This window comes from Bombina bombina, chromosome 2, assembly GCF_027579735.1.
Source record: "Bombina bombina isolate aBomBom1 chromosome 2, aBomBom1.pri, whole genome shotgun sequence".
NCBI classification, from domain to species: domain Eukaryota; kingdom Metazoa; phylum Chordata; class Amphibia; order Anura; family Bombinatoridae; genus Bombina; species Bombina bombina.
Genome location: NC_069500.1, coordinates 365676467 through 365701154, shown reverse-complemented (window position 1 = coordinate 365701154; position 24688 = coordinate 365676467). Strand labels below are relative to the sequence as shown.

Genomic DNA, 24688 nt, shown 5'->3' with positions numbered 1-24688 from the left:
CTGCTGACTCTAAATCAGCATGAAGGTTCCGCCCCCGATTCCAGTTTGAATCGGGGGGAGGGGGGCAGGTTTTCTCTTTTGTCAAGCCTCGATTTGCGATGTCCCAGACACTTGGGCGGTGGACATAGTATCCCAGGCTTACAGAATGGGATTCAAGTCTTGCCCATCAAGGCGCAGATTTCTCCTGTCAAGACTATCCTCAAACCAAATAAAGGAGGAGGCCTTCTTAATTTGTGTAATTGTGTAGGATTCTATTCAAATCTATTTGTGGTTCTCAAAAAGTAGGGAACGTCCCCCAGAATATTCACTAAGGTTCTGGGGGTGTTATTGGCTGTGTTCAGATCCCAGGTAATTGCTGTGACATCTTGGTTCAGGCGTCATCTTTTCAACTAGCCCAACCTTATTCAAAGATGCTGTTGTCTTTTCTACGTTCCCACGGGTGGAAGGTGAATTTGGAAAAAAAGTTCACTTGTTCCATCTTCCAAAGTGTGTTTTCTAGGGACTATAATAATTTCCCTGGCCATGAAGATTTTCCTGACTGAGGTCTGCCTTTCGTCCATCTGTGGCTCAATGCATGGAGGTGATTGGTCTGATGGTTGCACCCATGGACATGCTCAGCTGCAACTTTAGATGCTCTGTCATTGGAACGGAGATCATTCGGCTTTATCGCAGTGGATAAATCTGGAGGTGTCACAGGAACATCTGTCTTGGGGGACTTGCTTTCTAGGACCTTCCTGGGAAATTGTGACTACGGACGCCAGCCTGTCAGGCTGGGGAGCGGTTTGGGGTCCTGTAAAGGCTTAGGGCCTGTGGTCTCGGGAAGAGTCCTCTCTTCCCATAGACATTTTGGAGTTGAGAGCTATCTTTAATGCCCAAGTAGCATGGCCTTAATTATCATTGGTCTGGTTTATCAGATTCCAATCGGACAACATCACCTCAGTGGCTTACATCAACCACTAGGTAGGGACTCTTGAGTTCCTTAGCCATGAAGGAAGCGACTTTCTTTCTGCAGTTGGCGTAAGCCCACAATTGTCTTTTATCCGCCATCCACATTCAGGGAGTGGACAACTGGGAAGCAGATTTTCTGAGCAGACAGGCCTTTCATCCTGGGGAGTGGGCTCTCCATCCTGAAGTGTTCTTTCAGATATCCCTCAAGTGTGGGGTTCCAGAGTTGGATCTGATGGCGTCCCGCCTAAACGCCAAGGTTCCAGAATATGGCTCAAGGTCAAGAGATCCTCAGGCCATTCTGATGCTCTAGCGGTTCCTTGGAAGTTATCTCTGGCTTATCCGTTTTCTCCATTTGCTCTCCTTCCATGAGTCATTGCTTGTATCAAACAGGAAAGAGCATTAGTGATACTAATAGCTCCTTCATGGCTTTGCAGAATCTGGTTCGTGGATCTAGTAAGGCTGTTATCTCTACCTCCTTGGAGGTTACCTCAGAGGAAAGACCTTCTGCTTTAGGGTCCTTTCCTCCATCCAAACCTAAATTCTCTGAAGCTAACTGCTTGGAGATGGAATGCCTCGTTCTGTCTAAACGTTTTTTTTCTGAAGTGGTCATTGAAACTGATTCAGGTTTGAAAACCGGTTACTCGCAAGATTTACCGTAAGATATGTGGTAAATATCCTTATTGGTGTGAATCTAAGGGGTTCTCGTGGAGCAGGGTGAGTATTCCCCGGATTTTGTCTTTTCTTCAGGATGGCCTGGAGAAGGGTTTATTGGTCAGTACCCTAAAGGGTCAGATTTTTGCGTTATCTATACATTTGCACAAACGCCTGGCAGACCTATCAGATGTTCAAGCCTTTGTACAGTCCTTGGTTAGAATCAGGCCTGTGTTTAAACCTGTTGCTCCCCCGTGGAGCATTAATTTAGTTCTTAAAGGGACATTAAACACTGAGATTGTAATGTAAAATGATAAATAGAATATATTAAAAAATGTAAAATATACTTTGCGTCCCCTTTTCCTGAAATTCCATTCTGAAATTGTGAGCTGTCCATGGATACAATGATAAAGACAGGACAAAATTTACAAACGCATGCAGGAGGAATTGAGGGCCTTATTCCCGTGGGAACTTACAATCTAGAAGAATGAAGCAAATTTGAAAATAGAATTACATTGGAACGTTGTTTAAAATTGTATGTTCTATCTGAATCATAAAAGAAAATTTTGGGGTTTACTGTCCCTTATATCAGGAAATTGTTGTTTGTTTCTTTTGTCCTAATCCTCCTCAAAATGAACGTCTCTTGCATAACTTGGATGTTGTATGGGCTCTAAAATTCTACTTGCAAGCAACTAAAGACTTTCGTTAATATTCTCCCCTGTTGCTTTCTCTGGAAAGCGTAAGGGTCAGAAGGCCACTTCTTCTGTCTCTCTGGTTGAGAAGTTTGAGTCGTTTGAATGCTGGACAGCAGCCTCCTGAGAGAATTTCGGCTCATTCCTCTAGGGCTGTCTCCTCTTCTTGGGCTTTGCAAATCTGATCCACAGAAGCTTCATTTTTTAAAGCGGCAACATGGTCCTCTCTGCATACTTTTTCCAAATTCTACAAATTTGATACTTTTGCCTCAGCCAAGGTTTCTTTTGGGAGACGGGTTCTTCAAGCTGTGGTGCCTTTGGTTTGTTTTTTTTTGTTTTTTTTAAACCCTTTCTTTCTCCTGTTAAGTGTGGTCAGTCCACGGGTCATCATTACTTCCGGGATATTAACTCCTCCCCAACAGGAAGTGCAAGAGGATTCACCCAGCAGAGCTGCTATATAGCTCCTCCCCTCTACGTCACCTCCAGTCATTCTCTTGCACCCAACAAATAGATAGGATGTGTGAGAGGACTTTGGTGATTATACTTAGTTTCATACCTTCAATCAAAAGTTTGTTATTTTATAATAGCACCGGAGTGTGTTATTCCTTCTCTGGTAGAATTTGAAGAAGAATCTACCTGAGTTTTTCTATGATTTTAGCCGGAGTAGTTAAGATCATATTGCTGTTTCTCGGCCATCTGAGGAGAGGTAAACTTCAGATCAGGGGACAGCGGGCAGATTAATCTGCAAAGAGGTATGTAGCAGCTTATTATTTTCTGACAATGGAATTGATGAGAAAATTCTGCCATACCGATATAATGTAAACTCAGCCTTAAATGCAGTAGCAGCAACTGGTATCAGGCTGTCATGTATGTATATTTTACACTTCAGTATTCTGGGGAATGGCACTTCACTGGAATTATACTGTATGCATAAGACTTTAGCCTAATTTGCAGGGACTAGCAACAGGCTTTTTAATAACACTTAATTTATTTAATGTTAAACGTTTTTTGCTGGCATGTAAAATCGTTTAATTTTCTGAGGTACTGGGTGAAAAAATGTTTTGGGCACTATTTTTTTCCACTTGGCAGTCGTTTTTATTTAATTTATGACAGTTTACTGATCTCTCTCACTGTTGTGTGTGAGGGGGAGGGGCCTTTTGGCGCTTTTGCTACGCATCAAAAAATTCAGTCAGAAGTTTATTGTCTTCCCTGCATGATCCGGTTCATCTCTACAGAACTCGGGGGTCTTCAAAACTTGTTTTGAGGGAGGTAATCACTCACAGCAGAGCTGTGAGATTGTAGTTGACTGATAAAAAACGTTTATTTCTGTATTTTTTTTTCTGCTATCAGGGTTAGTTATCCTTTGCTAATGGGAGCAATCCTTTGCTAAAATTGTGTTTTTTACAAAGATTTGATGCTATAACTTTATAACTTTTTCTGTGCTTCTTATAGGCACAGTGCGTTTTCATATTATAGTAAATTACTTGAAAAGTATTTCCAAGTTGCTAGTTTATTTGCTAGTGTGTTAAACATGTCTGATTCAGAGGAAGATATCTGTGCTATATGTGCTAAAGCCAAAGTGGAGCCCAATAGAAATTTATGTACTAACTGCATTGATGCTACTTTAAATAAAAGTCAATCTGTACAAATTGAACATATTTCACCAAACAACGAGGGGAGAGTTATGCCGACTAACTCGCCTCACGTGTCAGTACCTGCATCTCCCGCTCGGGAGGTGCGTGATATTGTAGCGCCGAGTACATCTGGGCGGCCATTACAAATCACATTACAGGATATGGCTACTGTTATGACTGAGGTTTTGGCTAAATTACCAGAACTAAGAGGTAAGCGTGATCACTCTGGGGTGAGAACAGAGTGCGCTGATAATATTAGGGCCATGTCAGACACTGCGTCACAATTTGCAGAACATGAGGACGGAGAGCTTCATTCTGCGGGTGACGGTTCTGATCCAAACAAACTGGATTCAGATATTTCAAATTTTAAATTTAAGCTGGAAAACCTCCGTGTATTACTAGGGGAGGTGTTAGCGGCTCTGAATGATTGTAACACAGTTGCAATACCAGAGAAAATGTGTAGGTTGGATAAATATTTTGCGGTACCGTCGAGTACTGACGTTTTTCCTATACCTAAGAGACTTACTGAAATTGTTACTAAGGAGTGGGATAGACCCGGTGTGCCGTTCTCACCCCCTCCGATATTTAGAAAAATGTTTCCAATAGACGCCACCACACGGGACTTATGGCAAACGGTCCCTAAGGTGGAGGGAGCAGTTTCTACTTTAGCTAAGCGTACCACTATCCCGGTGGAGGATAGCTGTGCCTTTTCAGATCCAATGGATAAAAAGTTAGAGGGTTACCTTAAGAAAATGTTTGTTCAACAAGGTTTTATATTGCAATCTCTTGCATGCCATTGCGCCTGTCACGGCTGCAGCAGCATTTTGGTTTGAGTCTCTGGAAGAGACACTTGAATCAGCTCCATTAGATGAGATTACACACAAGCTTAAAGCCCTTAAGTTAGCTAACTCTTTTATTTCGGATGCCGTAGTACATTTAACTAAACTTACGGCTAAGAATTCCGGATTCGCCATTCAGGCGCGCAGAGCACTGTGGCTAAAATCCTGGTCAGCTGACGTTACTTCTAAATCTAAATTACTTAATATACCTTTCAAAGGGCAGACCTTATTCGGGCCCGGGTTGAAAGAAATTATCGCTGACATTACAGGAGGTAAAGGCCATGCCCTGCCTCAAGACAGAGCCAAACCTAAGGCTAGACAATCTAATTTTCGTTCCTTTCGTAATTTCAAAGCAGGAGCAGCATCAACTTCCTCTGCACCAAAACAGGAAGGAGCTGTTGCTCGCTACAGACAAGGCTGGAGACCTAACCAGTCCTGGAACAAGGGCAAGCAGGCCAGGAAACCTGCTGCTGCCCCTAAGACAGCATGAATCGAGGGCCCCCAATCCGGGAACGGATCTAGTGGGGGGCAGACTTTCTCTCTTCGCCCAGGCTTGGGCAAGAGATGTCCAGGATCCCTGGGCGTTAGAGATCATATCTCAGGGATACCTTCTGGACTTCAAATTCTCTCCCCCAAGAGGGAGATTTCATCTGTCAAGGTTATCAACAAACCACATAAAGAAAGAGGCGTTTCTACGCTGCGTACAAGATCTTTTATTAATGGGTGTGATCCATCCGGTTCCGCGGTCGGAACAAGGACAAGGGTTTTACTCAAATCTGTTTGTGGTTCCCAAAAAAGAGGGAACTTTCAGGCCAATCTTGGATTTAAAGATCCTAAACAAATTCCTAACAGTTCCATCGTTCAAAATGGAAACTATTCGGACAATTTTACCCATGATCCAAAAGGGTCAGTACATGACCACAGTGGATTTGAAGGATGCTTACCTTCACATACCGATTCACAAAGATCATTACCGGTATCTAAGGTTTGCCTTTCTAGACAGGCATTACCAGTTTGTAGCTCTTCCATTCGGATTGGCTACGGCTCCAAGAATCTTCACAAAGGTTCTGGGTGCTCTTCTGGCGGTACTAAGACCGCGAGGAATTTCGGTAGCTCCGTACCTAGACGACATTCTGATACAAGCTTCAAGCTTTCAAACTGCCAAGTCTCATACAGAGTTAGTACTGGCATTTCTAAGGTCGTATGGATGGAAGGTGAACGAAGAGAAAAGTTCTCTCTTTCCACTCACAAGAGTTCCCTTCTTGGGGACTCTTATAGATTCTGTAGAAATGAAGATTTACCTGACAGAAGACAGGTTAACAAAGCTTCAAAATGCATGCCGTGTCCTTAATTCCATTCAACACCCGTCAGTAGCTCAATGCATGGAGGTGATCGGCTTAATGGTAGCGGCAATGGACATAGTACCCTTTGCACGCCTACATCTCAGACCGCTGCAATTGTGCATGCTAAGTCAGTGGAATGGGGATTACTCAGATTTGTCCCCTACTCTGAATCTGGATCAAGAGACCAGAAATTCTCTTCTATGGTGGCTTTCTCGGCCACATCTGTCCAGGGGGATGCCATTCAGCAGGCCGGACTGGACAATTGTAACAACAGACGCCAGCCTACTAGGTTGGGGCGCTGTCTGGAATTCTCTGAAGGCTCAGGGACAATGGAATCAGGAGGAGAGTCTCCTACCAATAAACATTCTGGAATTGAGAGCAGTTCTCAATGCCCTTCTGGCTTGGCCCCAGTTAACAACTCGGGGGTTCATCAGGTTTCAGTCGGACAACATCACGACTGTAGCTTACATCAACCATCAGGGAGGGACAAGAAGCTCCCTAGCAATGATGGAAGTATCAAAGATAATTCGCTGGGCAGAGTCTCACTCTTGCCACCTGTCAGCAATCCACATCCCGGGAGTGGAGAACTGGGAGGCGGATTTCCTAAGTCGTCAGACTTTTCATCCGGGGGAGTGGGAACTTCATCCGGAGGTCTTTGCCCAAATACTTCGACGTTGGGGCAAACCAGAGATAGATCTCATGGCGTCTCGACAGAATGCCAAGCTTCCTCGTTACGGGTCCAGATCCAGGGATCCGGGAGCGGTTCTGATAGATGCTTTGACAGCACCTTGGACCTTCGGGATGGCTTATGTGTTTCCACCCTTCCCGATGCTTCCTCGATTGATAGCCAGAATCAAACAGGAGAGAGCATCAGTGATTCTAATAGCACCTGCATGGCCACGCAGGACTTGGTATGCAGATCTAGTGGACATGTCATCCTGTCCACCTTGGTCTCTACCTCTGAAACAGGACCTTCTGATCCAGGGTCCCTTCAAACATCAAAATCTAATTTCTCTGAAGCTGACTGCTTGGAAATTGAACGCTTGTTTTTATCAAAACGTGGTTTTTCTGAGTCAGTTATTGATACCTTAATACAGGCTAGGAAGCCTGTTACCAGAAAGATTTACCATAAGATATGGCGCAAATACTTATATTGGTGCGAATCCAAGAGTTACTCATGGAGTAAGGTTAGGATTCCGAGGATATTGTCTTTTCTACAAGAAGGTTTAGAAAAGGGTTTATCCGCTAGTTCCTTAAAGGGACAGATTTCAGCTCTGTCCATTCTTTTACACAAACGTCTGTCAGAAGTTCCGGACGTTCAAGCTTTTTGTCAGGCTTTAGCTAGGATCAAGCCTGTGTTTAAAACTGTTGCTCCACCATGGAGTTTGAACTTAGTTCTTAATGTTTTACAGGGGGTTCCGTTTGAACCCCTTCATTCCATTGATATCAAGCTGTTATCTTGGAAAGTTCTGTTTTTAATGGCGATTTCCTCGGCTCGTAGAGTCTCTGAGTTATCTGCCTTACATTGTGATTCTCCTTATCTGATTTTTCATTCAGACAAGGTAGTTCTGCGTACTAAACCTGGGTTCCTACCTAAGGTGGTCACTAACAGGAATATCAATCAAGAGATTGTGGTTCCATCTTTGTGTCCTAATCCTTCTTCGAAGAAGGAACGTCTGCTACACAATCTAGATGTAGTCCGTGCCCTGAAATTTTATCTACAGGCAACTAAGGATTTTCGACAAACGTCTTCCCTGTTTGTCGTTTATTCTGGTCAGAGGAGAGGTCAAAAAGCTTCGGCTACCTCTCTCTCTTTTTGGCTTCGTAGCATAATACGGTTAGCCTATGAGACTGCTGGACAGCAGCCTCCTGAAAGAGTTACAGCACATTCTACTAGAGCTGTGGCTTCCACTTGGGCCTTTAAGAATGAGGCTTCTGTTGAACAGATTTGCAAGGCTGCAACTTGGTCTTCTCTTCATACTTTTTCCAAATTTTACAAATTTGACACTTTTGCTTCTTCGGAGGCTGTTTTTGGGAGAAAGGTTCTTCAGGCAGTGGTTCCTTCCGTATAAAGAGCCTGCCTGTCCCTCCCGTCATCCGTGTACTTTAGCTTTGGTATTGGTATCCCAGAAGTAATGATGACCCGTGGACTGACCACACTTAACAGGAGAAAACAAAATTTATGCTTACCTGATAAATTCCTTTCCCCTGTAGTGTGGTCAGTCCACGGCCCGCCCTGTTTTTTATGGCAGGTAAAAAAAAATTTGAATTATACTCCAGTCACCACTACACCCTTTGGCTTCTCCTTTCTCGTTGGTCCTTGGTCGAATGACTGGAGGTGACGTAGAGGGGAGGAGCTATATAGCAGCTCTGCTGGGTGAATCCTCTTGCACTTCCTGTTGGGGAGGAGTTAATATTCCAGAAGTAATGATGACCCGTGGACTGACCACACTACAGGAGAAAGGAATTTATCAGGTAAGCATAAATTTTGTTTTTTCTTCCTTTCCATTTCCTTCGGCTGAATGACTGGGGGTTATGGGTAAGGCAGTTACACTTAACAGCTTTGCTGGGGTGCTCTTTGCCTCCTCCTGATAGAGATTTTTTTTTTTTTTTAATTGTGATATTATTGCCAGTAGAAATAATTAAAGTTGCAACTTTTTTCTAAGCGTTCTGAGATAAAAGTGTATTATAGGGTTCTGTAAAATCTCATTTTCACCTGTTACAAGTAGCTATTTCTTTGGCATGATTCATAGTTGCAGATGAGTTTAAAGCGCAAAGATTTAAACATTTTATAAGCTTACAGACCATTTGTAAGACTTGTTACAAACTACACTTGTATGTTTATAGCAAGTGTCTGTTGGGCAACTATTTGTATGTATGTGTGATATTTTTAAGCAGTTAAGAACCACAAGGCCCTTCACATCCCCCTTCATTATTTCTTAAAGGGATAGGAAAGTCAAAATTAAACTTGCATGATTCAGAGCATGCGATTTTAAGACACTTTTTTTTAAATTCACTTCTATTTTCAAATGTGCTTCGTTTTCTTAGTATCCCTTGTTAAAAAAGGAATACGCACATATCATACACTAGTGGGAGCTGCTGCTAATTGGTGCCTGCACAAATTTTGTATTGTGATTGGCTAAATAGATATTTTCAGCTTCCTGTCAGTAGTGCAATGCTGTCACTTCAGCAATGGATAACAAGAGAATGAAGACAGTTTGATAATAGAATTAAATTGGAAAGTTGTTTAAAATTGTATGTTCTATCTGAATGCTAAAAAAAATAATTATTTCTAATGACACGGTGAGTCCACGGATCATCTCTAATTACTATTGGGAATATTACTCCTGACCAGCAGGAGGCGGCAAAGAGCTCCACAGCAAAGATGTTGAGTATCACCTTTCTTCCCTCAAACCCCAGTCATTCTCTTTGCCTGCGTTGCAAGGAAAACTCCCACACAGAGATGTTATCTTTTCTGCGTTCTCATGGATGAAAGGTGAATTTGGGAAAAAGTTCCTTAATTCCAGCTACAAGGGTGGTGTTCTTGGGAACCATAATAGATTCTCAATCAATTTTTATGACGATGGTCTGAAAGACAAAAATTCTCAACTCTTATCTTGCCTTTCAGGCCTCTTTCCCCGTCGGTGGCCCAATGTATGGAGGTAATCGGTCTGATGGTGTCTGCCATGGACATTATTCAGTTTGCTCGGTTTCATCTCAGACCTTTGCAGTTATGCATGCTCAGTCAATGGAACGGGGATTTTGCGGATCTGTCTCTGCAATTACTACTGGATCAGGCAACAAGAAATTATCTTCCATGGTGGTTGTCTCAGGAACATCTTTCTCAAGGAACCGGTTTCCGCAGGCCTTCCTGGGTGATTGTGATCACGGATGCCAGCCTACTGGGATGGGGAGCAGTCTGGGGCTCGCTGAAAGCACAGGGTCTATGGACTCGGGAGGAGTGTAATCTTCCCATAAACATCCTAGAGCTGAGGGTAATCTTCAATGCTCTTCTCGCTTGGCCTCAGTTAACTTCAGCCCGGCTTATCAGGTTCCGGTCAGACAACATAACTTCAGTGGCTTACATCAACCATCAGGCAGTGGCTTACATCAACCATCAGGGAGGAACTCTGAGTTCCTTGGACATGGCAGAGGTAATCAACATTATTCAGTGGGTGGAGACCCACAACTGCTGTCTCTCTGTGATCCACATTCCAGGAGTGGACAATTGGGAAGCAGATTTTCAGAGCAGACAGACTTTTCACCCGGGGGAGTTGGAACTTCATCCGGCGGTATTTTCCAGCCTGATCCTCAAATAGGTACAGCCGGAGATGGATCTCCATGGCATCTTATCAGAATGCCAAGGTACGGGTCGAGGTTATGGGATTCTCAGGCTGTACTGATGGATGATCTGGCTGTTCATTCTGAATTTCAGTCTAGCATACCTGTTTCCTCCGTTCGCTCTCCTTCCTCGGGTCACTGCTCGAATCAAACAGGAGAGAGCGTCGGCGATCCTCATTGCACTGGCATGGCCTCGCAGGATCTGGTATGCAGACCTAGTGGAGATGTCATCTCTCCCACCTTGGAGACTTCCACTGAAGAAAGACATTCTACTTCAAGGTCCCTTCCTTCACCTAAATCTTGTTTCTCTGAAGCTGACTGCTTGGAGATTGAACGCCTAATATTATCTAAGCATGGTTTTTCGTGAGCCTGTTACCAGAAAGATTTACTATAAGATATGGCGTAAATATCTGTATTGGTGTGAATCCAGAGGCTACTCTTATAGTAGAGTTGGGATTCCTAGGATTTTGTCTTTTCTCCAGGAAGGTCTGGAGAGGTGATTGACTGCTAGTACCTTGAAGGGTCAGATTTCTATTTCGGTGTCGCAAAGATAAATATTTTTTTTCTTTCAGTTTAACTCATGGATGGCATTGTCTCAGGGCTCTTTTGATCAATGAAAATCTTGGACACCTGTGATAATTAGATTGCCAGGTGAGCCCAATTAAAGGAGGGTGTTCCACATTATTAAGCAGAGCACTATTTTCAAGCAATATGGGGAAGAAAAAGGATCTCTCTGCTGCCGAAAAGAGTGAAATAGTTCAATGCCTTGTACGAGGTATGAAAACATTAGATATTTCACAAAAACTTAAGCGTGATCATTGCACTATTAAGAGATTTGTGGCTGATTCAGAGCACAGACGAGCTCGTGCAGATAAAGGCACATCGAGGAAGATTTCTGCCAGATCCATGCATCGGATCAAGAAAGCAGCTGCTAAAATACCATTACATAGCAGCAAACAGGTATTTGAAGCTGCTGGTGCCTCTGGAGTCCCACGGACATCAAGGTGTAGTGTCTTGCAACTGTGCATAAACCTTCCATTCGGCCACCACTAACCAATGCTCACAAGCAGAAATGGCTGCATTGGCAGAAAAATACATGAAGACTAATTTTCAAACAGTCCTGTTCACTGATGAGTGCCGTGCAACCCTGGATGGTCCAGATGGATGGAGTTAGTGGATGGTTGGTGGGCGGCCACCCTGTTCCAACAAGGCTGCAACGTCAGCAAGGCGGTGGTGGAGTCATATTTTGGGTCTGAATAATGGGAAGAGAGCAGGTCGGCCCCTTTAGGGTCCCCGAAGGTGTAAAGATGACTTCTGCAAAGTATGTGGAGTTCCTGACTGACCACTTCCTTCCCTGGTACAGATGGAAGAACTATGCTTTCCGTAATAAAATCATCTGAATGCATGACAATGCACCATCTCATGCTGCAAAGAATACCTCTGCATCAATGGCTGCTATGGGTATACAAGGAGATAAAGTCATGGTGTGGCCTCCGTCCTCCCTTGACCTCAATCCTATTGAGAACCTTTGGAGCATCCTCAAGCAAAAGATCTATGAGGTTGGGAGGCAGTTTACATCCAAACAGCAGCTCTGGGAGGCTATTCTGACACATTGCAAACAAATTCAAGCAGAAACTGTCCAAAAACTCAAGTTCAATGCATGCAAGACTTGTGAATCTGCTATCAAATAAGGGGTCCTATGTTAAAATGTAACGTGACCTGTTAAAATGTTTAAAAAGTTAAAATGTTGTTCCAAGTTTGATTAAAATAGCTTTTGATTTCAGTAAATATGCTTCAAACACAACAAATGAGAATTTTCAGTTCTTTACAACCTATAAAGTGTTTTGAAACTTACTGTGCGTAATAATTTGGAACAGTGCATTGTAAGTTTTTTTTGTTTTTTTTTTTATTTTGTTTTTTTTATTTTGAAAAAAAATACTGTTATTAGGTTTGTTCAATAAAATTTTAATTGTACTCTTAATAGTTGATAACATGAGAATTATGCTGACTGTTGTTTACATCAATTATTTAGGTAAATGAGAAAGATATCATTGGCATAATAATTTGGAACAGGGTGTAGTGTAAAGATCTTACTGTGTGTATATAATAAAAAAAATAAAAATAAAAAATATATATATATATATATATATATATATATATATATATATATATATATATATATATATATATATATATATATATATATATATATATAAATTATAAAGTGTAGCTACCATAATGTTACGTTGATCAAGCTGAGGAGGCTGAGATTAGTGCCCAATTCACTATATTATGCAAGTACCTTAAAGGGTTAAACTCTTTAATGTATCACATGGTGAATAATGGGCTTGATATCAATATTATAGTTTAAACCCTTAGACGTTAAACACCAGAATTTTTGTTTAAAAAGTAGATAATCCCTTTATTACCCATTCCCCAATTTTGCATAACCAACACAGTTATAATAATATACTTTTTACCTCTGTGATTACCTTGTATCTAAGCCTCTGCAAACTGTCCCCTTATTTCAGTTATTTTGACAGACATGCATTTTTGCTCTTAGGAGCTTCACGTGCCAGAGCTCAATGTTATCTATATGAAACTCATGAACTAACGCCCTCTAGTGGTGAACAACTGTCAAAATGCTTTCCGATTAGAGGCAGTCTTCAAGGTCTAAGAAATTAGCACATGAACCTCCTAGATTTAGCTTTCAACTAAGAATACCAAGAGAACAAAGCAAAATTGGTAATAAAAGTAAATTGGAAAGTTGTTTAAAATTACATGCCCTATTTAAATCATGAAAGATATTTTTTGTGACTTTACTGTCCCTTTACATTCCTACGTTTGAATTCCGGGATCATGCTGTTTCAGCATCTTGTAATCAAGTCCTTATAGATAGTGATATCAGTACTATGTATCAAGGTCTATATAATGAACTATACTTTCACAGTCTGACTCATATTCACTTCTGATGATATATCTATTAATGGCTTAAATAGCCAACTTAGCCATATGTGGTGTGTAACATTACATAGATCTCAATAATACCAAACCTATAGTTAAAGGTCATAATATTGCTATTTTCTCTCTTTTTCTCTCTCTCTTTCTCTCTCTCTTTTTCTCTCTCTCTTTTTCTCTCTCTCTTTTTCTCTCTCTCTTTTTCTCTCTCTCTTTTTCTCTCTCTCTTTTTCTCTCTCTCTTTTTCTCTCTCTCTTTTTCTCTCTCTCTTTTTCTCTCTCTCTTTTTCTCTCTCTCTTTTTCTCTCTCTCTTTTTCTCTCTCTCTTTTTCTCTCTCTCTTTTTCTCTCTCTCTTTTTCTCTCTCTCTTTTTCTCTCTCTCTTTTTCTCTCTCTCTTTTTCTCTCTCTCTTTTTCTCTCTCTCTTTTTCTCTCTCTTTTTCTCTCTCTCTTTTTCTCTCTCTCTTTTTCTCTCTCTCTTTTTCTCTCTCTCTTTTTCTCTCTCTCTTTTTCTCTCTCTCTTTTTCTCTCTCTCTTTTTCTCTCTCTCTTTTTCTCTCTCTCTTTTTCTCTCTCTCTTTTTTTTTTTTCTTTCTCTCTTTCTTTCTTTCTTTCTTTCTTTCTTTCTTTCTTTCTTTCTTTCTTTCTTTCTTTCTTTCTTTCTTTCTTTCTTTCTTTCTTTCTCTCTCTCTTTTTCTTTCTTTCTCTCTCTCTTTTTCTTTCTTTCTTTCTTTCTCTCTCTCTTTCTTTCTCTCTCTCTTTCTTTCTCTCTCTCTCTTTCTTTCTCTCTCTCTCTTTTTCTTTCTCTCTCTCTCTTTTTCTTTCTCTCTCTCTCTTTTTCTTTCTCTCTCTCTCTCTCTTTTTCTTTCTCTCTCTCTTTCTTTCTCTCTTTCTCTCTCTCTCTTTTTCTCTCTCTATTATTGCAGTGAGTAGCGGATACTTAAAAAGCAACGTGTGATTCAGACAAGAAACTTTGTATTTGGTGAATAATAAATATTCTTATTGACCACCTTTTACGTTATCGCTTGGTTACCATAAATCGTATTGCGGTAGCAGTTCATATTTTGGCTATTAGTATGCTTGTGATCACTGGAACGAATTTCACAGCCACTTAATCTTATAAAACTGTAGATTTTTATATGTCCTTATAAGTTAGTGACTCTTAACAGTATATTGAAAAAACATAATTTATGCTTACCTGATAAATTCCTTTCTTCTGTTGTGTGATCAGTCCACGGGTCATCATTACTTCTGGGATATAACTCCTCCCCAACAGGAAATGCAAGAGGATTCACCCAGCAGAGCTGCATATAGCTCCTCCCCTCTACGTCAGTCCCAGTCATTCGACCAAGAATCAACGAGAAAGGAGTAACCAAGGGTGAAGTGGTGACTGGAGTATAATTTAAAAGATATTTACCTGCCTTAAAACAGGGCGGGCCGTGGACTGATCACACAACAGAAGAAAGGAATTTATCAGGTAAGCATAAATTATGTTTTCTTCTGTTATGTGTGATCAGTCCACGGGTCATCATTACTTCTGGGATACCAATACCAAAGCAAAAGTACACGGATGACGGGAGGGATAGGCAGGCTCATTATACAGAAGGAACCACTGCCTGAAGAACCTTTCTCCCAAAAATAGCCTCCGAAGAAGCAAAAGTGTCAAATTTGTAAAATTTGGAAAAAGTATGAAGCGAAGACCAAGTTGCAGCCTTGCAAATCTGTTCAACAGAGGCCTCATTCTTAAAGGCCCAAGTGGAAGCCACAGCTCTAGTGGAGTGAGCTGTAATTCTTTCAGGAGGCTGCTGTCCAGCAGTCTCATAGGCTAAACGTATTATGCTACGAAGCCAAAAAGAGAGAGAGGTAGCAGAAGCTTTTTGACCTCTCCTCTGTCCAGAATAAACGACAAACAGGGAAGAAGTTTGGCGAAAATCTTTAGTTGCCTGCAAGTAGAACTTGAGGGCACGAACTACATCCAGATTGTGTAGAAGACGTTCCTTCTTTGAAGAAGGATTTGGACACAAGGATGGAACAACAATCTCTTGATTGATATTCCTGTTAGTGACTACCTTAGGTAAGAACCCAGGTTTAGTACGCAGAACTACCTTGTCTGAGTGAAAAATCAGATAAGGAGAATCACAATGTAAAGCTGATAACTCAGAGACTCTTCGAGCCGAGGAAATAGCCATTAAAAACAGAACTTTCCAAGATAACAATTTTATATCAATGGAATGAAGGGGTTCAAACGGAACACCCTGTAAAACGTTAAGAACTAAGTTTAAACTCCATGGCGGAGCAACAGCTTTAAACACAGGCTTGATCCTAGCTAAAGCCTGACAAAAGGCCTGGACGTCTGGATTTTCTGACAGACGCCTGTGTAACAAGATGGACAGAGCTGAAATCTGTCCCTTTAATGAACTAGCTGATAAACCCTTTTCTAAACCCTCTTGTAGAAAGGACAATATCCTAGGGATCCTAACCTTACTCCAGGAGTAACGTTTGGATTCGCACCAGTATAGGTATTTACGCCATATTTTATGGTAAATCTTTCTGGTAACAGGCTTCCTAGCCTGTATCAGGGTATCAATAACCGACTCAGAAAAACCACGTTTTGATAAAATCAAGCGTTCAATTTCCAAGCAGTCAGCTTCAGAGAAGTTAGATTTTGATGTTTGAATGGACCCTGTATCAGAAGGTCCTGTCTTAGAGGTAGAGACCAAGGCGGACAGGATGACATGTCCACTAGATCTGCATACCAAGTCCTGTGTGGCCATGCAGGCGCTATTAGAATCACTGATGCTCTCTCCTGTTTGATTTTGGCAATCAATCGAGGAAGCAGGGGGAAGGGTGGAAACACATAAGCCATCCCGAAGTTCCAAGGTGCTGTCAAAGCATCTATCAGAACCGCTCCCGGATCCCTGGATCTGGACCCGTAGTGAGGAAGTTTGGCGTTCTGGCGAGACGCCATGAGATCTATCTCTGGTTTGCCCCAACGTCGAAGTATTTGGGCAAAGACCTCCGGATGAAGTTCCCACTCCCCCGGATGAAAAGTCTGGCGACTCAAAAAATCCGCCTCCCAGTTCTCCACTCCCGGGATGTGGATTGCTGACAGGTGGCAAGAGTGAGACTCTGCCCAGCGAATTATCTTTGATACTTCCATCATTGCTAGGGAGCTTCTTGTCCCTCCCTGATGGTTGATGTAAGCTACAGTCGTGATGTTGTCCGACTGAAACCTGATGAACCCCCGAGTTGTTAATTGGGGCCAAGCCAGAAGGGCATTGAGAACTGCTCTCAATTCCAGAATGTTTATTGGAAGGAGACTCTCCTCCTGATTCCATAGTCCCTGAGCCTTCAGAGAATTCCAGACAGCGCCCCAACCTAGTAGGCTGGCGTCTGTTGTTACAATTGTCCAGTCTGGCCTGCTGAATGGCATCCCCCTGGACAGGTGTGGCCGATAAAGCCACCATAGAAGAGAATTTCTGGTCTCTTGATTCAGATTCAGAGTAGGGGACAAATCTGAGTAATCCCCATTCCACTGACTTAGCATGCACAATTGCAGCGGTCTGAGGTGTAGGCGTGCAAAAGGTACTATGTCCATTGCCGCTACCATTAAGCCGATCACCTCCATGCATTGAGCTACTGACGGGTGTTGAATGGAATGAAGGACACGGCATGCATTTAGAAGCTTTGTTAACCTGTCTTCTGTCAGGTAAATCTTCATTTCTACAGAATCTATAAGAGTCCCCAAGAATGGAACTCTTGTGAGAGGAAAAAGAGAACTCTTCTTTTCGTTCACTTTCCATCCATGCGACCTTAGAAATGCCAGAACTAACTCTGTATGAGACTTGGCAGTTTGAAAGCTTGAAGCTTGTATTAGAATGTCGTCTAGGTACGGAGCTACCGAAATCCCTCGCGGTCTTAGTACCGCCAGAAGGGCCCCCAGAACCTTTGTGAAGATTCTTGGAGCCGTAGCCAATCCGAATGGAAGAGCTACAAACTGGTAGTGCCTGTCTAAGAAGGCAAACCTTAGATACCGGTGATGATCTTTGTGGATCGGTATGTGAAGGTAAGCATCTTTTAAATCCACTGTGGTCATGTACTGACCCTTTTGGATCATGGGTAAGATTGTCCGAATAGTTTCCATTTTGAACGATGGAACTCTTAGGAATTTGTTTAGAATCTTTAAATCTAAGATTGGCCTGAAAGTTCCCTCTTTTTTGGGAACCACAAACAGGTTTGAGTAGAACCCTTGTCCTTGTTCCGACCGCGGAACCGGATGGATCACTCCCATTAATAACAGATCTTGTACACAGCGTAGAAACGCTTCTTTCTTTATCTGGTTTGTTGACAACCTTGACAGATGAAATCTCCCTCTTGGGGGAGATAATTTGAAGTCTAGAAGGTATCCCTGAGATATGATCTCTAGTGCCCAGGGATCCTGAACATCTCTTGCCCAGGCCTGGGCGAAGAGAGAAAGTCTGCCCCCCACTAGATCCGGTCCCGGATCGGGGGCTCTCGGTTCATGCTGTCTTTGGGGCAGCAGCAGGTTTCCTGGCCTGCTTGCTCTTGTTCCAGGACTGGTTAGGCTTCCAGCCTTGCCTGTAACGAGCAACAGCTCCTTCCTGTTTTGGTGCAGTGGAGGTTGATGCTGCTCCTTTTTTGAAATTCCGAAAAGGACGAAAATTAGACTGTCTAGCCTTAGCTTTGGCTTTGTCTTGAGGTAGGGCGTGGCCCTTACCTCCTGTAATGTCAGCGATAATTTCTTTCAAACCGGGCCCAAATAAAGACTGCCCCTTGAAAGGTATATTAAGTAATTTGGACTTAGAAGTAACATCAGCTGACCAGGATTTTAGCCACAGCGCCCTACGTGCCTGTATGGCGAATCCTGAGTTCTTAGCCGTAAGTTTGGTTAAATGTACTACGGCCTCCGAAATGAATGAATTAGCTAGTTTAAGGACTCTAAGCCTGTCCGTAATGTCGTCTAGCGTAGATGAACTAAGGTTCTCTTCCAGAGACTCAATCCAAAATGCTGCCGCAGCCGTAATCGGCGCGATACATGCAAGGGGTTGCAATATAAAACCTTGTTGAACAAACATTTTCTTAAGGTAACCCTCTAATTTTTTATCCATTGGATCTGAAAAAGCACAGCTATCCTCCACCGGGATAGTGGTACGCTTAGCTAAAGTAGAAACTGCTCCCTCCACCTTAGGGACCGTTTGCCATAAGTCCCGTGTGGTGGCGTCTATTGGAAACATTTTTCTAAATATCGGAGGGGGGTGAGAACGGCACACCGGGTCTATCCCACTCCTTAGTAACAATTTCAGTTAGTCTCTTAGGTATAGGAAAAACGTCAGTACTCGCCGGTACCGCAAAGTATTTATCCAACCTACACAGTTTCTCTGGTATTGCAACGGTGTTACAATCATTGAGAGCTGCTAAGACCTCCCCTAGTAGTACACGGAGGTTCTCCAATTTAAATTTAAAATTTGAAATATCTGAATCCAATCTGTTTGGATCAGAACCGTCACCCACAGAATGAAGCTCTCCGTCCTCATGTTCTGCAAGCTGTGACGCAGTATCAGACATGGCCCTAGTATTATCCGCGCACTCTGTTCTCACCCCAGAGTGATCACGCTTGCCTCTTAGTTCTGGTAATTTAGACAAAACTTCAGTCATAACAGTAGCCATATCTTGTAATGTTATCTGTAATGGCCGCCCAGATGTACTAGGCGCCATAATATCACGCACCTCCCGGGCGGGAGATGCAGGTACTGCCGCGTGAGGCGAGTTAGTCGGCATAACTCTCCCCTCGCTGTTTGGTGAAATTTGTTCACATTGTACAGATTGACTTTTATTTAAAGTAGCATCAATACAGTTAGTACATAAATTTCTATTGGGCTCCACCTTGGCATTGGAACAAATGACACAGATATCTTCCTCTGAGTCAGACATGTTTAACACACTAGCAATAAACTTGCAACTTGGTTATAATCTTTTTTAGCAAAAACGTACTGTGCCTCAAAGAGGTACTAAACGATTAAATGACAGTTGAAATAGTGAACTGAAAAACAGTTATAGCATCAAACTTTAAAACAACACAACTTTTAGCAAAGGTTTGTTCCCATTAGAAAAATAACAATAATTAAATTTGACATAAAAATTACAGAGCAACGTTTTTATTCACAGTCAATATATAATTCTCACAGCTCTGCTGAGAGAATCTACCTCCCTCCAAAGAAGTTTGAAGACCCCTGAGATCTGTCAGAGATGAACCGGATCATGCAGGAAATATAAGAGTAACTGACTGGAATTTTTTGATGCGTAGCAAAGAGCGCCAAAAACGGCCCCTCCCTCACACACACAGCAGTGAAGAGAAACGAAACTGTCACAATTAAAAGCAAACAACTGCCAAGTGGAAAATAATGCCCAAATATTTATTCACTCAGTACCTCAGCAATGTAAACGATTCTACATTCCAGCAAAAACGTTTAACATGATAAATACTTATTAAAAGGATTAGTGACTTTTAACAGAGTAGTTCCGGTGAAATACCATCCCCAGAATACTGAAGTGTATACATACATGTCATTATAACGGTATGGCAGGATTTTCTCATCAATTCCATTCAGAAAATAAAAACTGCTACATACCTCAATGCAGATTCATCTGCCCGCTGTCCCCTGATCTGAAGCTTTTACCTCCCTCAGATGGCCGAGAACAGCAATATGATCTTAACTACTCCGGTTAAAATCATAGTAAAAAAACTCTGGCAGATTCTTCCTCAAACTCTGCCAGAGAAGTAATAACACGCTCCGGTGCTATTGTAAAATAACAAACTTTTGATTGAAGTCATAAAAACTAAGTATAATCACCATAGTCCTCTCACACATCCTATCTAGTCGTTGGGTGCAAGAGAATGACTGGGACTGACGTAGAGGGGAGGAGCTATATGCAGCTCTGCTGGGTGAATCCTCTTGCATTTCCTGTTGGGGAGGAGTTATATCCCAGAAGTAATGATGACCCGTGGACTGATCACACATAACAGAAGAAAGTATCCGTATTTGGTATTTAGAGCTGTGTGAAAATTTCAAGTTAATCCCTCAGACAATGCTCTGGAATCACCACTAGTCTCCCCCCCTCTCTGAATGCTGCTGCTTTTTGCAGCATAGCTGTAAAAAGCTGACTAGAAAATATCACCTGAACATCTCTATGTAAAAAAGAGATTTTACCTCAAAATGTCCTAAGTATTCAAACCCCATTGCAAAGGACATTAAGCAGCAAATCAGTATGCCTGTCCCGGGACAGCCGAAGGATTGAGCTTCGTGAACTCATTTTATTTCCCTATTCAGTTTAAGGAAGATTACTATGAAATCTCATGAGATCACGGTAAAATGGTTCATGACCTCCGCACTGCTGACGCTGATTGGCTGTTGTTCATTTGTTCATTTTTTTAATTTTTTTTTATCTGCAGCTAAGCAGCAGCTGAAGTATAACTTTTTATACAGAACTTACTCTGCTGAGCTGAGGAAGTTGTGAGGTAAAATATCTTCCTTTTTTACATAGATGCTCAAGTGATATTTTCCTGTTGGCTTTTTAGTTATACTGCATCAGTTTAAAGTGATTTAGCATATGAGTATTATGTCCCTTTAAGTAGCATTCCTCATAGAATAGAGTATGTTTCTAGATATCAATAGTCATAGTAAACTGCTATATATTAGAAGTCGTAATGTAGTAAATACCGCCAGTGCGGTCAATAAGTCTAAGGTTAACTTAAAAGATGGAGCTCCCATGTGCTCCTAACCCCCTCCGTTTCTCTACTCGCAAGTCTAAGCTTTGAGTGCTAGTAGTGCAGCCTCATTAGCAGTTCTGCATACTAAGTTAGGTTTCCTTCCGAAAGTGGTTTCAGATTGAAATATTAACCAGGAAATTGCTGTTCCTTCTTTGTGTCCTAACCCTTCTTATAAAGAGCGTTCAATGCACGTACCACATCTAGATTGTGCAGTAAAGTACTATTTGCAGGTGACTAAGGATTTTCGCCAGTCCTCTTCCTTGTTTATTTGTTTTCTCTGGGAAACGCAAGGGTCAGAAAGCTATGGCTACGTCTTTCTCTGTGGCTGAGTATAATTCGTTTGGCCTATGAAACTGCTGGACAACATCCCCCTGAGAGAATCATGGCTCATTCCACGAGGGCTGTCTCCTCTTCCTGGGCATTCAAAAATGAAGCTTCTGTGGAACAGATTCGCAAGGCTGCAACTTAGTCCTCTCTACACACTTTTTTGAAATTCTATAAATTTGATACTTATGCCTCAGCTGAGGCTTCCTTTAAGAGAGAGGTTCTTCAACAGTGGTGCATTCCGTTTAGGTTCCCTGTCTTGTCCCTCCCTTATCTGTGTCCTCTAGCTTGGGTATTGATTCCCAATAGTAATTAGAGATGATCCGTGGGCTCACCGTGTCATTAGAAAGAAAACAAAATTTATTTTTCTTGACACAGTGAATCCATGGCCCGCCCCCGTTTTATTCAGACAGTCTTTAATTTGTAAACCTCAGGCACCTCTGCACCTTGTTACTTCCTTTCTCTCCTTTTCCTTCAGTCGAATGACTGGGGTTTAAAGGAAGGGAGGTGATATTTAACAGCTTTGCTGTGGTGCTCTTTGCCTCTTCCTGCTGGCCAGGATTGGTGTTCCCAATAGTAATTAGAGATGATCTGTGGACTCACAGTGTTGAGAAATAAATTTTAATCAGGTAAGCATAAATTTCGTTTTTGTGGTTTACTAACCCTTTAAGGGTATGTGTAATTCCTCAGATTGTCTTTTTTTTGTTGTTTTTTTTTCCATATCCCAATGTTTCTGTAATTCCCTTACTACCTCTATCGGAAACTTTGTTTCATGAATCATCACATTTTTCTTTAAAGACATGCTTCTGCATTTTACTGCTGAATGTATTACCCTATGATATGAGATTATGTTCTCTTGTTGTGTAAAAAGTTTTCAGTCTCCACTTCATTAAATCCCATAATGTACTTGAAGATTTCCTTTATATAGACGATTCATCAGTCATAACGTGGCTTTTCTTATATCACATGGTCTAATTCAGTAGTAAAATGGCTACCTTCAGAAGCTGTAAACTCTTCGTCCCCATCTAAGGACAGGGGTTTTATGCACTAGTCTACTTACTAAGCTGTCAGTTCTCCTACAGCTCTTCACCAAATCTGAATCATACGTAAATGGTTTTCAGAGACAATTCTATATATTGTTAACTAATACTTCTCTTTTTTTTTTTTGATGAGCCCTTATCACTAAACAGGTGTGTGTGTGTATGTGTATTCTATTTTTATACACTGTTTTGTGTTTATAGCAATCTTTCTGTACTTTTTCATTTAAGTGGGTCCTCGCTCGTGAAAGATTCCAGCAGGCAGCTGACCTCATTGATGCTGAGCAGCGAATGAAGAAATCCATGTGGGGGCAGTTTTGGTCAGCACATCAACGATTTTTCAAATATCTCTGTATAGCATCCAAAGTGAGGAGAGTAGTACAACTTGCCAGAGAAGAAATAAAAAATGGCAAGGTAAAGGGTTGTGCAGAAAGTTAGTTTTCTGTGTGATACTGTAATTGCTAGTAATTTTGTACTGAGTATGTTTTTCTTTCCTTTGGTGCAGTGTGTGGTTATTGGCCTACAGTCCACAGGAGAAGCACGCACCTTAGAAGCTTTGGAGGAAGGAGGTGGAGAACTAAATGACTTTGTTTCAACAGCAAAGTGAGTAAATTACAAAATAAACATTTTAAACCATGTGCGACTGGAATATGTAGTTGTACACTGGAGCATTGAATAGAGTCAAGATGATTCATTTCAGAAAACATTGAAAAGTTTAGGTCGGTTTACTAAAGGATTATAAAATGCCATACTTGATGCAGGCAGTAGAGTTTAGAAGCATTAAAATATTTTCTGTGGCTTTTATAAACTGGTGGTAACGGGTATTTGCATTAAAGTCTATTGTTTATCTATTGAGATGTTTTATGTTACTACAAATTTGACAACAGCAATGGAAACTAGGCCTAAATATGAGACTGATTTCCTAAATTGTACATCTAGAACGCATAATGGAATAGCTATGATTGGTAGTAACTATCTGTAGTCAAACGTATTCTTATGAAACTTTTTTTTTTTTATAGTAGGTGGTGTTGGTAATGAAACAAAAATATATTTTTATGTTATATGGTTATGTAGATAAAGGTTTAAAGGGACAGGAAACACCTTGTTTGTTCTTGGTTGAAAAGCATACTCAGGTAGGCTCAGGAGCAGCAATGCATTACTGGAAGCTAGCTGCTCATATCTGTGTGAACCAATGACGAGGCATTAGTGTGCAGCCACCTGTGTTCAGCTAACTCCCAGTAATGCATAGCTGCTGCTTGAACAAAAGATACCTAGAGAATGAAGCAAATTTGAGAATAGAAGTAACTTGGAAAGCTGTTTAAAATGACCTGTTCTATCTGAATCCTGAAATAAAACTTTTTGAGTTTCATTTCACTTTAAGTTATCAGCAAAGTCTGAACATTATTAGAGCTTCACACACGACTTTCCTTATTTGAAGGAGCCAATCTGGATTTAAGGGTGGTAATGACAGGGCATGCCTCTGGCTTTGTGTTAACAAAATAACAATTGTTTTGACTTCAGCAGATTTAAGATAATCTGCAAATTAGTAGTTGCAAGATTAGTCTTGTGAAGCCTGGCATTTGTGTCTTCAGAACTAAAGGTCACATTTTGTCAAGCTTCAATAGTAAAAGTATTGAAAAGTTTTACTGCGAGTCATTTTAAGCTTTTTATATTACATTATCTCAGTGTTTGAATTATATATTTCACCTGAAAAATAACAGCAAAGAGGTTTTAAACCATTATCACACTAAACACTTTGTACAATCTGTCTTACAGAGGAGTGCTGCAGTCTCTGATTGAAAAACATTTCCCTGCACCTGACCGGAAGAAACTTTTTAGCCTTCTAGGAATAGACCTGTCTGCTCAAAGCAATAACAACTCTCCCAGGGATAGTCCAAGCAAGGACAGTAAAGTAAAGAAAAGGAAAGGTATTTGCAAGCTTTCAAATTTTACAATAATTGTCTGATGGCGTTATCTATGCATTTATTTTTGTCCTGTGGGTGTAGTGGATTTATTTATTTTACATCAACTTGACAACATTGAAATGCATTAACACACTGGGGTAGTTTGTTGTAAGCTTTGTTAAATGGCTTCTATTTACAGAGTTTAGCACATCAATTGCAATCCAGGAGTAC

General features: G+C 41.4%; 1 protein-coding gene across 1 annotated transcript in view; it reads left to right on the top strand.

Moving 5' to 3' along the window:
* SBNO1 (strawberry notch homolog 1) overlaps positions 1-24688 on the top strand; it is a 255572-nt gene that overhangs the window by 31205 nt on the left and 199679 nt on the right. Inside the window, exons 14-16 of the mRNA XM_053699774.1 lie at positions 22785-22967; positions 23059-23156; positions 24330-24481. Of these exons, the coding sequence (XP_053555749.1) occupies positions 22785-22967; positions 23059-23156; positions 24330-24481 (433 nt within the window). The remainder of the gene's footprint in view (positions 1-22784; positions 22968-23058; positions 23157-24329; positions 24482-24688) is intronic.